At 45.9% G+C, this 15,004-nt stretch overlaps 1 protein-coding gene across 1 annotated transcript in view; it reads left to right on the forward strand.

The window, feature by feature from the left end:
• Nucleotides 1-1,068: 1,068 nt before the first annotated feature.
• myo15b (myosin XVB) overlaps nucleotides 1,069-15,004 on the forward strand; it is a 520,694-nt gene continuing 506,758 nt past the window's right edge. The window contains exons 1-2 of the mRNA XM_078226038.1: nucleotides 1,069-1,072; nucleotides 11,520-11,597. Of these exons, the coding sequence (XP_078082164.1) occupies nucleotides 1,069-1,072; nucleotides 11,520-11,597 (82 nt within the window). The remainder of the gene's footprint in view (nucleotides 1,073-11,519; nucleotides 11,598-15,004) is intronic.

The following is a 15,004-nucleotide window of genomic DNA, read 5'->3' on the forward strand; positions in this document are numbered from 1 at the left end:
TTTCTCTACTCCCTCTCTGCTGATTACACGTCCCCAGAGGTCTGAGTCCTTTCCAACTCTGGCACAGGCAGGATCAGCTTGTTGCCTGTTGGGACTCAGGCCAAAGATTGTTCGAGGCTGGAGTAAAATTCCTCTTTGGCCTTATCTGCAGCTTCCAGTGTTGGGGCATACTCGCTGAGGACTGTAGCGCACTGATTCTGGGCTAGGCTGAGCTGAAGGATCATGAGGCATTCATTTATCTCACAAGGAGAGTTTCTGAAATGGCCAATGTCCTTAATGGCAAAGCCAACCCCGTGGAAATGGCAATCTTCTTCTGGTTTACCTTTCCAGCAGACGGTGTAACCACCACTTTGTTACGTGAGCTGTCCTTCCCCTGCTCACCAGGTCTCACTTAGGACGGCAATGTCAATGTCAAAATAGCCGAGCTTCTGGGCAGTGATAGCAGCGTGCCATTCCGTTCCATCGCTGCTGGGGTTGTCCCTGAGGGTCCTGATGTTCTAGGTCCCAAACTTCATTTTAAGGGGTGGGAGATTCCTGTGCGTGAGTTATTTTAATGTGGGATAGCCATTGCTCACCAGCTACCACAGGAGCTTGATGGAGCAAGGCCTTGGTCCAGTTGCAAGGTGGTCCAGGATGACTGGAAACCAGCTGCGCTGTCTAGGACATACTAGCACACACACTCCTACTGTCCTCCTTTCTCATTCTCACTGGACCTCTCCTCTTGGGATTCATAAAGTGTAGTGGCGGCTTCATAAGGGTGGCACTGGCCCCTCGTTGTTAATGGCTCTGTAGCTCCCCTCTTACCCGTCTAGGTGGTGGTAACTACCTCCATGTTCTCTTTTCAGACGCTGTAGGAATAAGCAGCTTGATCGGAATATCAACTCAGAATCAGGATCTACAATTAAATCGGCATCAGGATTGTTGATATGCAGCATCACTGGATTCAAGTGGCAGATGGAAACCAATACATTTGCAACAGGTGGAAAATCCATGAGTTCATCACACTCCTATTGAAAGTGAGGGTGTTGGAGAACCAGTCGCCAATGTAGATCAGCAAGCACACGAGTTATGGGTAAGACGGTTATTGGAGAAATCATATCATGGAATCATAATATCATAATGCAAAACAGACCCTTTGGCCCGAGTCTGCACTGATACGTGAGAAACATCTGACCTCCCACCTAATCCCATTTACCAGCACTTGGCCCATAGCCTTGAATGTTATGATGTGCCAAGTGCTGATCCCGGTACTTTTTAAAGGATGTGAGGCAACCCGCTTCGACCACCCTCCCAGACAGCCCATTCCAAGCTGTCACCACCCTCTGGGTAAAAAGGTTTTTCCTCACCTCCTGCCCCCATCTTGAACTTGTGTTCCCTTGTGACTGACCCTTCAACTAAAGTGAACAGCTCTTCCCTATCCACTCTGTCCATGCCCCTCATAATCTTGTACGCCTCGATCGGATCGTCCCTCAGTCTTCTCTGCTCCAATGAAAACAACCCACCCTATCCTAACCTCTCTTCATAACTTAAATGTTCCATCCCAGGCAGCATCTTGGTGAATCTCCTCTGCACCCCCTCCAGTGCAATCACATTCCGATAATGTGGTGACCAGAACTGCACACAGTACTCCAGCTGTGGCCTCACTAAAGTTCTATACAACTCCAGCATGACTGCCCTGCTTTTGTAATCTATGCCTCGATTGATAAAGGCAAGTGTCCCATATGCCTTTTTCACCATCCTACTAAAATACCCTCCTGCTTTCAGAGATCTGTGGACAAACACACCACGGTACCTTTGTTCCACAGAACTTCCTAGTGTCATGCCATTCATTGAATACTTACTCCTTCCAAAGTGTATCACCTCACATTTTTCAGGGTTAAATTCTACCTACCACTTATCTGCCCATTTGACCATCTTGTCTATAACTTCTTGCAGCCCAAGTCCAAAGATGTGCGGGTTAGGTTGATTGGCCAGGTTAAAAATTGCCCCTTAGAGTCCTGGGATGCGTAGGTTAGAGGGATTAGCGGGTAAATATGTGGGGGTGGGGCCTGGGTGGGATTGTGGTCGGTGCGGACTCGATGGGCCGAATGGCCTCCTTCTGCACTGTGGGGTTTCTATGATTCTATGACACTCAGCCTCACTGTTAGCCATCTGGCCAATCTTTGTGTCATCCGCAAAGTTACTGATCCTACCCCCCTACATAGTCATCTATGTCATTTAAATAAATGATGTGGAGATGCCGGCGTTGGACTGGGGTAAACACAGTAAGAAGTTTAACAACACCAGGTTAAAGTCCAACAGGTTTATTTGGTAGCAAAAGCTTGTGTGGCTTTTGCTACCAAATAAACCTGTTGGACTTTAACCTGGTGTTGTTAAACTTCTTACTGTATTTAAATAAATGACAAATAATAGGGGACACAGCACGGATCCCTGTGGTACACCACTGGACACTGGCTTCCAGTCACGAAAGCAGCTTTCTGTCATCACCTTCTGTTCTGCTGAGTCTTTGTAGCATCCCCAACATAGCAGCTGGTGGAATTTAAATACAATTAATAAAAAATCTGGAATTAAAAGAAGGATAATCTCAATAAAGCATGTTACGACAGAGGATTTCTTCGAGGTTTATGTGGTAACTTGGGCCCACAATAAAAGGTAGTCGAATGCGTTGCCAAAAGAACAATCTTCTTTATATAATAAAAGTTTACAAACAGCAATAACTAATTAACAGTACGAATTACAAAAACAGAACAACTAGAACACAGGTCATGCTTGCACATGCTCAGAACACTCAACAGACACCAGTAAAACAATTACGTAGGAGAAAAGGCTTATAAGAACACTCTGTACTCAAAATGACACTGTAACAATTTACAATTCATGTCTGCCAGTATTAGAAGACAGCAGTGTTGATCTTGACAAAGTTAACCAGGTCAAGACAAGTACAATTTTCTAATTCAGGACACAGAAAAACTGTAAATCCTACAGGAAATGAGGAAGGAAATTTGCTTGACAATGAATTAAAACAACTGAAGTCCACCGTAGAAGCTACAGTATAGAAGGAAGGGATTCGGTCCATCGAGTCTGCACTGATTCTGTGAAAGAGCATGACACCAGCTGCCCTCCCCGCCCCCTTCTCCCAGTAACCCCAGGCATTGACCATAGTAAAATGAACTCTTGTTCAGAAGAAAATTGGAATTCTAAGAACTCATATGAATTGATCTTTAAATCCTAATTGACACACGAGCCTTACAATGCTGCCAAGATTGTGGGTGGGACTTTCCTCCCCCTCCGCTGTGTGTTTTATGGCAGCAGGAAGTGGTGCATTGCTTGCTGGTGGTGCGATCTTATGGTCTACCTTTGAGCACACCCCTGCTGCCAGGCAACCCATGGCGGGTGTGCGCCGTCAGAAAGACTGCACAATCTCACCAGCATAAATGCCAGCAAGGTTTCGGCGAGACTATTTAAGTTGTTAAATGTGATAACAAGGGGGAGAATATTACTTTGCTGTATGTAACAAGTGATAAGTTGTTTACCAGGTGATACCTTGATGGTGTTATAGAAATGTTACTAAATGTTACTAAAGTAATAGTTTTCAGTAATAGGGAGCAGGTGTTACAAATGTAAGGTTTATGAAATGATTATGTTTTGCACTGCCTCTTTAATTCAAGGAAAAGTGGAGTAATGAAGAGCATGACACCACTTGTCACAGCCCTCCATTCAGAAACGCACCCTTCCACTGCTACCCTCTGTCTTCTTTGACCGAGCCAGTTTTGTATCCACCTTGCCAGCTCACCTCTGATCCCATGTGACTTCACCTTCTGCACCAGTTTGCCATGAGGGACCTTGTCCAAGGCCTTACTGAAGTCCATGTAGACAACTTCCACTGCCCTACCCTCATCAATGTATAGTACAGTGTGATTATCTGGAATGAAGCAAGAATTCCTTGCCATTATTTTTTATTTTGTAGCAGGACTGGCATGGGTGTGACCTAGTGATGTGGCTACGACAATTGTAGATCTTCTCTTCCCTGAAACCCCAATAAGTTCCACGGTGACTATCACAGGCTCCCACAGATATTGTCATGGCCTCTGCCTTGCCAGACAGGCACCAGCAAACACAGCTGGAGGTCACACACCACCTCACTTTTCCTATCTTCTTGGTTACAGTCTGTGTCTTCTGTCAATCCCTCCTACTTGGGACAAATCAGATTGATACCAACAAAATCCAGACACTAGCAGGAAGGAGATTTAGGAAGCAGGTGCTACAAAGCATCAACATCGAGTTTTTCGAGGAAGTGACGAAGATGATTGATGAGGGTAGGGCAGTGGAAGTTGTCTACATGGACTTCAGTAAGACCTTGGACAAGGTCCCTCATGGCAAACTGGTGCAGAAGGTGAAGTCACATGGGATCAGGGGTGAGCTGGCAAGGTGGATACAAAACTGGCTCGGTCAAAGAAGACAGAGGGTAGCAGTGGAAGGGTGCGTTTCTGAATGGAGGGCTGTGACAAGTGGTGTTCCTCAGGGATCAGTGCTGGGACCTTAGCTGTTTGTAATATATATAAATGATTTGAAGGAAAATGTAACTGGATTGATTAGTAAGTTTGCAGATGACACAAAGGTTGGTGGATTTGCGGATAGCAATGAGGACCATCAGAGGATACAGCAGGATATAGATCAGTTGGAGACTTGGGTGGAGAGATGGCAGATGGAGTTTAATGCGGACAAATGTGAGGTAATGCATTTTGGAAGGTCTAATACAGATAGGAAATATACAGTAAATGGCAGAACCCTTAGGAGTATTGATAGGCAAAGGGATCTGAGTGTACAGGTACACAGGTCACTGAAAATGGCAATGCAGGTGGAGAAGGTAGTCAAGAAGGCATACGGCATGCTTGCCTTCATCATCCGGGGTATTGAGTTTAAAAATTGGCAAGTCATGTTGAAGCTTTATAGAACCTTAGTGAGGCCGCACTTGGAATATAGTGTTCAATTCTGGCCGCCGCACTACCAGAAGGATGTGGAGGCTTTGGAGAGGGTACATAAAAGATTTACCAGGATGTTGTCTAGTATGGAGGGCATTAGCTATGGGGAGGGGTTGGAGAAACTTGCTTTGTTCTCACTGGAGCGATGGAGGTTGAGGGGAGACCTGATAGAAGTCTACAAGATTATGAGAGGCATGGACAGAGTGGATAGTCAGAAGCTTTTTCCCAGGGTGGAAGAGTCAATTACTAGGGGCATAGGTTTAAGGTGCGAGGGGCAAGTTTTAAAAGAGATGTATGAGGCAGATTTTTTACACAGAGAGTGGGTGCCTGGAACGCATTGCTGGAGGATGTAGTGGAAGCGGATACGGTAATGACTTTTAAGGGGCATCTTGACAAGTACATGAATGAGATGGGAATAGAGGGATATGGTCCCCGGAAGCGTAGGGGGATTTAGTTAAGTCAGGCAGCATGGTTGGTGCAGGCTTGGAGAGCCGAAGGGCCTGTTCCTGTGCTGTAATTTTCTTTGTTCTTTGAGATTGATTCATCTCTTCACAGACAGTCCCTCAAAATGAGCTTGAGTTTGTGACGGTGGACAAAGTCTCACATGCACATCTCTGGAGAAGTGATGACCAATTGGTAAATCAACAGAGAATTTTCTGTATTGCAAAATGACTGAGGACAGTCATGAAAGGCAACAAATTGACAGGTAATGGAGACGACAAGAATCAGATCTGCTGAAGTGAGGTCTGTTGAGATCAGGAGATGTTGATTTGGTCTTCCTAGAAACTCTTCGGATGTGGTCAGGGCACATTTGGTGGGAAGCTGGCTTGTGAGGTCTGAGCTGGCAGTTAATAATGACTAAGACAATATATTCAGACAGATTTTCATTTTGATCAGTGATTTCCAGGTCAAACCAGGGTAGGCTGGAGATTGAGGACAATCTGCAATGTCCAGCCTATCAAGAGCTTATTCTCTAACAGTGCTGTGCACCTATCATTGACAGGTTCCAGCCATGCGAACATCAGTTTGATGTTTGTGTCATTGGGCTGCCATGAACTGACGCCTTGTTGAGGGATATTTGGCCAGCTGAAGCATTGCTGGATGTGGACTTCTTGGGCACAATTTTACCAGCTCGTCATGCCTGTCAATCAGCGTGGCGAACCGAGAAGATAGCATGAGGCGCCAAAAATCCGATTCACGCCCAGCATGAATCAGATTGCTATCTCCCCAGCCCCATTTTATTGGTGAGAATGGCTTTGCACCCAGAAAGGGCATGAAGCTCATTGCCATCAGATTGCTTGGATCTCCATTTCCTGAGGGAGTCCGGCACGGATGATTCCCCCCTCGCCCGCGAGACGTCACGCCGGGGGGGGGGGGGATCGCTACTGGTCTCCACCAGTGGTGGGGCCTAGGTAGGGGGAGGGCCTGAATGGGGGTGGGGCTGTGATGGGGCGGGAGGGGGGCTATGCATGGAGGTCATGCAGGGGCAGCTCGCAGAGTAGGTTATGTTCGGGTACACTGAGGGAGAATTTAGCATGGCTAATTCATCTAACTTGCACATCTTTGTACTGTGGGAGGAAACCGGAGCACCCGGAGGAAACCCATGCAGACACGGGGAGAATGTGCAGACTCCACACAGACAGTGACCCAAGCTGGAATTGAACCCAGGTCCCTGGCATTGGGGGTGGAGGGGGTTGGTGTCTGGTGTTCGCCCAGGGAACTCATCAGGAGAGTCTTGATGCCCCGATGCTGGTGACTCATGTCGGTGTGGGGGGTAGCAATGTCGCCGTGCAAAGCTCCCAGCTGTCAATGGCTACCCTGGAGATGAGGTTCAGGCATCGTTGTTCCTCTCACCATAGATCTTCATATAGATGCCCATCGTAGCCTTGGCATATTGATATGGACATGTCCACTTTAGAGTCATAGAGGTTTACAGCATGGAAACAGGCTTTTTGGCCTAACTTGTCCATGCCGCCCTTTTATTACCACTAAGTTAGTCCCAATTGCCCGCATTTGGCCCATATCCCTCTATGCTCATCTTACTCATGTAACTGTCTAAATGATTTTTAAAAGATAAAATTGTACTTGCCTCTACTACTACCTCTGGCAGCTTGTTCCAGACACTCACCACCTTCTGTATGAAGACATTGATCCTCTGCGCCCTTTTGTATCTTTCTCCTCTCACCTTAAACTGATGCCCTCTAGTTTTAGACTCCCCTACCTTTGAGAAAGGATGTTGACGATCTAGCTTTATTTATTTATGTTTATTTATTCGTCACAAGTAGGCTTACATTCACACTGCAGTGAAGTTACTGTGAAAATCCCCTCGTCGCTACACTCTGGGACCTGTTCGGGTACACTGAGGGAGAATTTAGCATGGCTAATTCATCTAACTTGCACATCTTTGTACTGTGGGAGGAAACCGGAGCACCCGGAGGAAACCCACGCAGAAACGGGGAGAATGTGCAGACTCCACACAGACAGTGACTCAAGCCGGAATTGAACCCAGGTCCCTGGCATTGAGAAGCAGCAGTGCCAACCACTGTGCCACCCCTATGCCCCTCATTATTTTATAGACCTCTATAAGATCACCCATAAGCCTCCTATGCTTCAGGGAAATCCAGCCTTTCCTTATAACTCAAACCATCAAGTCCCGGTAGCATCCTCGTAAATCTTTTCTGCAACTTCAACAAGACATCCCAATTCCTGTATTCAATGTTCTGTAAGAAGTTTAACAACACCAGGTTAAAGTCCAACAGGTTTATTTGGTAGCAAAAGCCACACAAGCTTTCGGAGCTCTAAGCCCCTTCTTCACCGCACGGGACCTTCAACCGATGCTATTCACTAGATACATCGATGACATTTTCTTCCTTTGGACTCATGGTGAACAATCACTGAAACAACTCTATGATGACATCAACAAGTTCCATCCCACCATCAGACTCACCATAGACTACTCTCCGGAATCGGTTGCATTCTTGGACACACGCATCTCCATTAAGGACGGTCACCTCAGCACCTCACTGTACTGCAAGCCCACGGATAACCTCACGATGCTCCACTTCTCCAGCTTCCACCCTAAACACGTTAAAGAAGCCATCCCCTACGGACAAGCCCTCCGTATACACAGGATCTGCTCGGATGAGGAGGATCACAACAGACACCTCCAGATGCTGAAAGATGCCCTCATAAGAACAGGATATGGCGCTCGACTCATTGACCAACAGTTCCAACGCGCCACAGCGAGAAACTGCACCGACATCCTCAGAAGACAAACACGGGACACAGTGGACAGAGTACCCTTCGTTGTCCAGTACTTCCCCGGAGCGGAGAAGCTACGGCATCTCCTCCGGAGCCTTCAACATGTCATTGATGAAGACGAACATCTCGCCAAGGCCATCCCCACACCCCCACTTCTTGCCTTCAAACAACCGCACAACCTCAAACAGACCATTGTCCGCAGCAAACTACCCAGCCTTCAGGAGAACAGTGACCATGACACCACACAACCCTGCCACAGCAACCTCTGCAAGACGTGCCGGATCATCGACACAGATGCCATCATCTCACGTGAGAACACCATCCACCAGGTACACGGTACATACTCTTGCAATTTGGCCAACGTTGTCTACCTGATACGCTGCAAGAAAGGATGTCCCGAGGCATGGTACATTGGGGAAACTATGCAGACGCTGCGACAACAGATGAATGAACACCGCTCGACAATCACCAGGCAAGACTGTTCTCTTCCTGTTGGGGAGCACTTCAGCGGTCACGGGCATTCGGCCTCTGATATTCGGGTAAGCGTTCTCCAAGGCGACCTTCGCAACACACGACAGTGCAGAGTCGCTGAGCAGAAACTGATAGCCAAGTTCCGCACACACGAGGACGGCCTCAACCGGGATATTGGGTTCATGTCACACTATTTGTAACTCCCACAGTTGCCTGGACCTGCAGAGTTTCACTGGCTGTCTTGTCTGGAGACAATACACATCTTTTTAGCCTGTCTTGATGCTCTCTCCACTCACATTGTTTTGTTTCTTAAAGACTTGATTAGTTGTAAGTATTCGCATTCCAACCATTATTCATGTAAATTGAGTTTGTGTCTTTATATGCTCTGTTTGTGAACAGAATTCCCACTCACCTGAAGAAGGGGCTTAGAGCTCCGAAAGCTTGTGTGGCTTTTGCTGCCAAATAAACCTGTTGGACTTTAACCTGGTGTTGTTAAACTTCTTACTGTGTTTACCCCAGTCCAACACCGGCATCTCCACATCATGACTTCAATGTTCTGACCAATGAAACCAAGCATACTGAATGCCTTCTTCGCCACTCTATCCACCTGTGACTCCACTTTCAAGGAGCTATGAAGCTGTACCCCTCAATCTCTTTGTTCTATAACTCTCCCCAATGCCCTACCATTAACTGAGTAAGTCCTGCCCTGGTTCAATCTACCAAAATGCATCACCCCACATTTACCTAAATTAATTACCTAAATTGGGTGATACGGTAGCACAGTGGTTAGCACTGCTGCTTCACAGCTCCAGGGACCTGGGTTCGATTCCCGGCTTGGGTCACTGTCTGTGTGGAGTTTGCACATTCTCCTCGTGTCTGCGTGGGTTTCCACCGGGTGCTCCGGTTTCCTCCCACAGTCCAAAGATGTGCGGGTTAGGTTGATTGGCCATGCTAAAAAAAAAATTGCCCTTAGTGTCCTGAGATGCATAGGTTAGAGGGATTAGTTAGGTAAATATGGGAGTAGGGCCTGGGTGGGATTGTGGTCGGTGCAGAGTCGATGGGCTGAATGGCCTCTTTCTGTACTGTAGGGTTTCTATGATTCTATGATTTCTATGATTCTAAACTCTATCTGCCATTCAACGGCCCACGGGCCCAATTGATCAAGATCACATTGCAATCCTAGATAACCTTCATTGTCCACTATGCCACCAATCTTGGTGTCATCTGCAAACTTACTAACCATGCCTCCTAAATTCTCATCCAAATCATTAATATAAATGACAAATAACAGTGGACCCAGCACTGATCCCTGAGGCACACTGCTGGTCACAGGCCTCCAGTTTGAAAAACAACCCTCTACAACCACCCTCTGTCTTCAAGCCAATTTTGTATCCATTTGGCTACTTCACCATGAATGCCGTGAGATTTAACCTTATCCAACAACCTACCATGCATTACCTTGTCAAAGGCCTTGCTAAAGTCCATGTAGATAACATCAACTACACTGCCCTCATCCACCTTCTTGGTTACCCCTTCAAAATACTCAATCAAATTTGAGAGACATGATTTTCCACTCACAAAGCCATGCTGACTGTCCCTAATCAGTCCTTGCCTCTCTAAATGCCTGTAAATCCTGTCTCTCAGAATACCTTCTAACAACGTATCCAGTACAGATGTTAGGCTCACTGGCTTGTAGTTCCCAGGCTTTTCCCTGCAGCCCTTTTTCATAGAAATCATAGAAATCATAGAAACCCTACAGTACAGAAAGAGGCCATTCGGCCCATCGAGTCTGCACCGACCACAATCCCACCCAGGCCCTACCACCATATCCCTACAGATTTACCCACTAATCCTTCTAACCTACGCATCTCAGGACACGAAGGGCAATTTTTTTTTTAAGCATGGCCAATCAACCTAACTCGCACATCTTTGGACTGTGGGAGGAAACCGGAGCACCCGGAGGAAACCCACGCAGACACGAGGAGAATGTGCAAACTCCACACAGGCAGTGACCCAAGCCAGGAATCGAACCCAGGTCCCTGGAACTGTGAAGCAGCAGTACTAATCACTGTGCTACCGTGCCGCCCATTTTAAAACCGTGCCATGCCGTTTTTAAACAAAGGCACAACATTTGCCACCCTCCAATCTTCAGCACCTCATCTGTGGTTGTCGATGATATAAATATCTCTGCTAGGGGATCCGCAATTTCCTCCCTAGCCTCCCAAAACATCCTGGGATACACTTCATCAGATCCTGGGGATTTATTTACCTTGATGTGCTTTAAGGCTTCCAGCACCACCTCCTCTGTAATATGTACACTCCTCAAGACATCACTATTTCCCCATGTTCCCTAACATCCATGCCTTTCTCAACAGTGAATACAGATGTGAACTATTCATTTAGGACCTCACCCACCTCTTGTGGATCCACACATAGATGACCTTGTTGATCCTTAAAAGGGGGAATAAAAGCTACTTTCAATTCACACAGTACAAGACACCCCTTGTTGAATGAGTAGATCATCTTTTGCTCCAGCTAAGCACAGTCAGGGACCAAGCACGCTACCTTGAGGAACACTTGCAGTGATGTCCTGAAACTGAGGTAATTGACCTCCAGCCACCACACTCATCTTCCTTTATGTTAGGTATGGCTCCAGTTAGTGGTGAGCTTCTCCCCTCATTACCATTGACTCCAGTTTTACTTGGGCTCCTTGATGTCTGGACAGATGCTGCTTTGATATCAAAGGTTGTCATTTTCGCCTCACCTCTGGAATTCAGCTCTTTTGTCTCTAAAATATTTAATCAGAAATCCAACTAGGAATTCAGGAGAAACTTCTTGATCCAGAAGTTGATGAGAATGTGAAACTTGCTAGCCCATGGAGTGGTAAAGATAGAAAGAACAGGTGCATTCAAGGGAATGTTGGCTAAGCACAAGAAGGAGAAAGGAATCGAAAGATATATTGATGGGTTCGATTGTGAGGTGTGGAAGGCGGTTTATGTGCAGCATAAACGTTGAGATGGACCTGCCATGATATAAATACTGTGAACATTTCTAACTAGTATTTAAATATTTGCAGTTCTTTGCATTTTATCTCTTTTTTACAAACATCTTGATTTTCCTCCAAGCAGATATCATCAGTAACCTTTGACAGTTTTGCATGAGAAGGGAATATCATTTGAATGCTATCACTAGATCGACGATGGAGGTGAAAACAATGAGATCAAGTATACTTCCCTGACCAGTCAGTCCATTAGTAAGAATGAATGAATGAGTGGGTGAGTGATTAAATGATTAAGTGAATGAATGAACTAATGAATGAGTGAATCATCAGTGCCAATGAGTGGATTTGTATCGTTGGTGGCACAGTGGTTAGCGTTGCTGCCTCAAAGCGTCAGCAACATGAGACATATTCTTTTTTGCAGAGAATAGGTCCCTGTATATGAATGCATATTGCTTCAAGCAATGATTCCAGTCTTGGGTCACTGTCTGTGTGGAGTCTGCACGTTCTCCCCGTGTCTGCATGGGTTTCCTCCAGGTGCTCCAGTTTCCTCCCACTGTCTGAAAGATGTGCTGGTTAGGTGCATTGGCCATGCTAAATTCTCCCCCAATGTACCTGAATAGGTGCCGTGGGGTGTGGCAACTAGGGGACTTTCACAGTAACTTCATTGCAGTGTTAATGAGGGCCTACTTGTGACACTAATAAATAAACTTTAAAAAAAAAGGTTAACTGAATTGGCTATGCTGAAATTGCTCCTTAATGTCTCGATGTGTCAGTCAGGGAGATTAGTAGGGTGTGACTGGGATAGGGTAGAGGTGTTGGCCTGGGTAAGATGCTTTGTTGGAGATTCGGTGCAGACTTGATTACATATTCTGAGAAAGTCACAAAGCAACATAGCTCACCAATTGGGAACAGTTTGGAGCTTAGAGCCTAAGTAGCTGAAGGCAAAATGGGCAATGGAAAGGTGGTGGAAATTGGGAAGGCAGAATTGCAGCAACACAAGTGAATGCAGGAGGATTGTAGAGCAAGAAACAGTTACAGAGATAGGGAGGGATTACCACTCAATCAAAGACTGCCACATTGTCCTTAACATGTTTGGCAAGACAAAAACAAAAAGCATTTCTCAGCTTTTGAGATAATGAAGAATGTGCTGATGTTTGATCAAAAAACAGTACAGCATAGGAACAGGCCCTTCGACCCACCAAGCCTGTGCCAATACGCGGTTTCAATCAAGGTAGTTAAAGGTCTGAAACATTTAGGTGAGGCCTTAGCACCCATGGAAAGGATTAGAAAAAGCCCATGATAATCATTTCCATTGTGCTCCTTTTACAATCGCCATGTTGTTGAAAATAGAGACATTATGAAGCTTTTCATCTTGCACTCACGAGAGTGCCAAATTTCAAACAATTTATACTACAGGAGAAAAGGGTGCTGACTGGTTGGCAGGTTGACTCTGATGGCTGAGGTGTTGCCATGGAGAAAGTAATGGGGAACTCAGGCTCCCAAAGCTGTCAGGTACTTCAAAAGGCACAACACTTGGACATAGTCCTTTTGTTTGCAGAGAATGAGTCCCTGTGTATGAATGCATCTTGCTTCCAGCAATGAGCCACATTACCTTGGCAACATCTCAGCCAATCAGAGAGGATTAAGGCTGGTGTGCTGGAATGCACTGTTTTACGGAATGGAGTGAGCTGAGATTGACCCTGAGGAGCTGGTGTGTTGGAACATGTAATGAGAAGCTCCCTCCTTGACTCTGAGTTTGACTCTACAAGCTCCCTCTTAAACCTGTCCAAAGCTCACATTACCCAACAGCTAAAGGCAGCCCAACCCCATGAACAGCAGTCAATTAATGAACAAAGGGGCTATGCAATATTAATAACTAAGCCTTGCCATGTGTTTCATAGACTTTTTCTCTCAATAATGAATATTTGATCTCAGTGCTCTGATATCAGTAATGTTGTGAGCTATGAATGAACTCTAGCATTATATTCTTCAAAGTGGAAACACGACCCTTTCAAATCTTACTGTATTGGAACACTAATGGCACCAACTCACCAAGCTTCTTTACTTCCAAATATGCACAGTACAACAGAAAACTCCAGATTAATGCCACATAAAACATCAATTCAGCCACGGTGCCACTTCTGTATGGTGCTGAGCAACATTTCGTTGAGAGTTGCTAAATGATAATGTGTGTGGCTGTGAATAAATCTGAATTATTCAGCGTCATCATTGTCATACTATCACTTACCTCCAGCAGCCTCCCATCAAGTTGGTTCACACAGACCTGTTGGATAAGTCACTTTGGATGACACACGGGAGGCAGGTTTACACCATCCTGCACGTTGGAAGAGCAAAAGGAACTCTTTGGGGAAAAGGTACAATCTAAAGTGGGAGTGAGATCTATTCTTCATCAAGTTGCAGACAAGAATTTGTTGCTCATTTACTGGAATCAGCTGAGGATACAGCTCACAGGTAACAACCACAAGTGAATTTCCAAATCCATTAACCCCTTTATCACAGGGAGGGAGTTACAGTCCCGTTTATTGGAGTATCTTCTGTTTAATCAAAGGTGACAAAAAAGTTGAGATTTCCATTAACCTGGAATGTGTGCTCCCTTTGTCAGAGAGACAGTTTCCTTTGAGAATGTCTTCTCTTTAACAGAAGATGTTTCCTTTACCAAAACATGCATTTTAATTAGAAAATGATAGTCCCCTTTTACAGGGAATGCAATTAGCCCCTTAATCTTATTAGGGTAAGTAACTGGGATGCAGACACAGCTTACCTAAGTTTAAGTTTATTTATTATTGTCACAAGTAGGCTCACCTCAACACTGCAATTAAGTTACTGTGAAAATCCCCTAGTCGCCACACTCCAGTGTCTGTTCGGGTACACCAAGGCAGAATTTAGCATGGTCAATGCACCTAACCAGCATGTCTTTCAGACTATGGGAGGAAACCGGAGCACCCGGAAGAAACCCACGCAGACACGGGGAGAACGTGCATACTCCACACAGACAGTGACCCAAGCTGGGAATCGAAGCCAGGCCCCTGGCGCTGTGAGGCAGCAGTGCTAACCACTGTGCCACCCAGTAGTTAGTGTTAATATTCAGAAAGAGGGAACCCATATGTACCCGATATTAGGAGCAGGGGAGAGAACTCAATATTAGCAGACAGATGTGGGGCAGGGGGAAGTGGGGGGCCACAGTGTTCCTCAATATTAGGAGATAGGATGGGGGTCTTTGCAGTGCCCCCCCCCCTCCCCCAGTATTGGAAGATGGAGGAAGAATCCA

Source organism: Mustelus asterias, chromosome 12 (assembly GCF_964213995.1).
Source record: "Mustelus asterias chromosome 12, sMusAst1.hap1.1, whole genome shotgun sequence".
Lineage (NCBI taxonomy): Eukaryota > Metazoa > Chordata > Chondrichthyes > Carcharhiniformes > Triakidae > Mustelus > Mustelus asterias.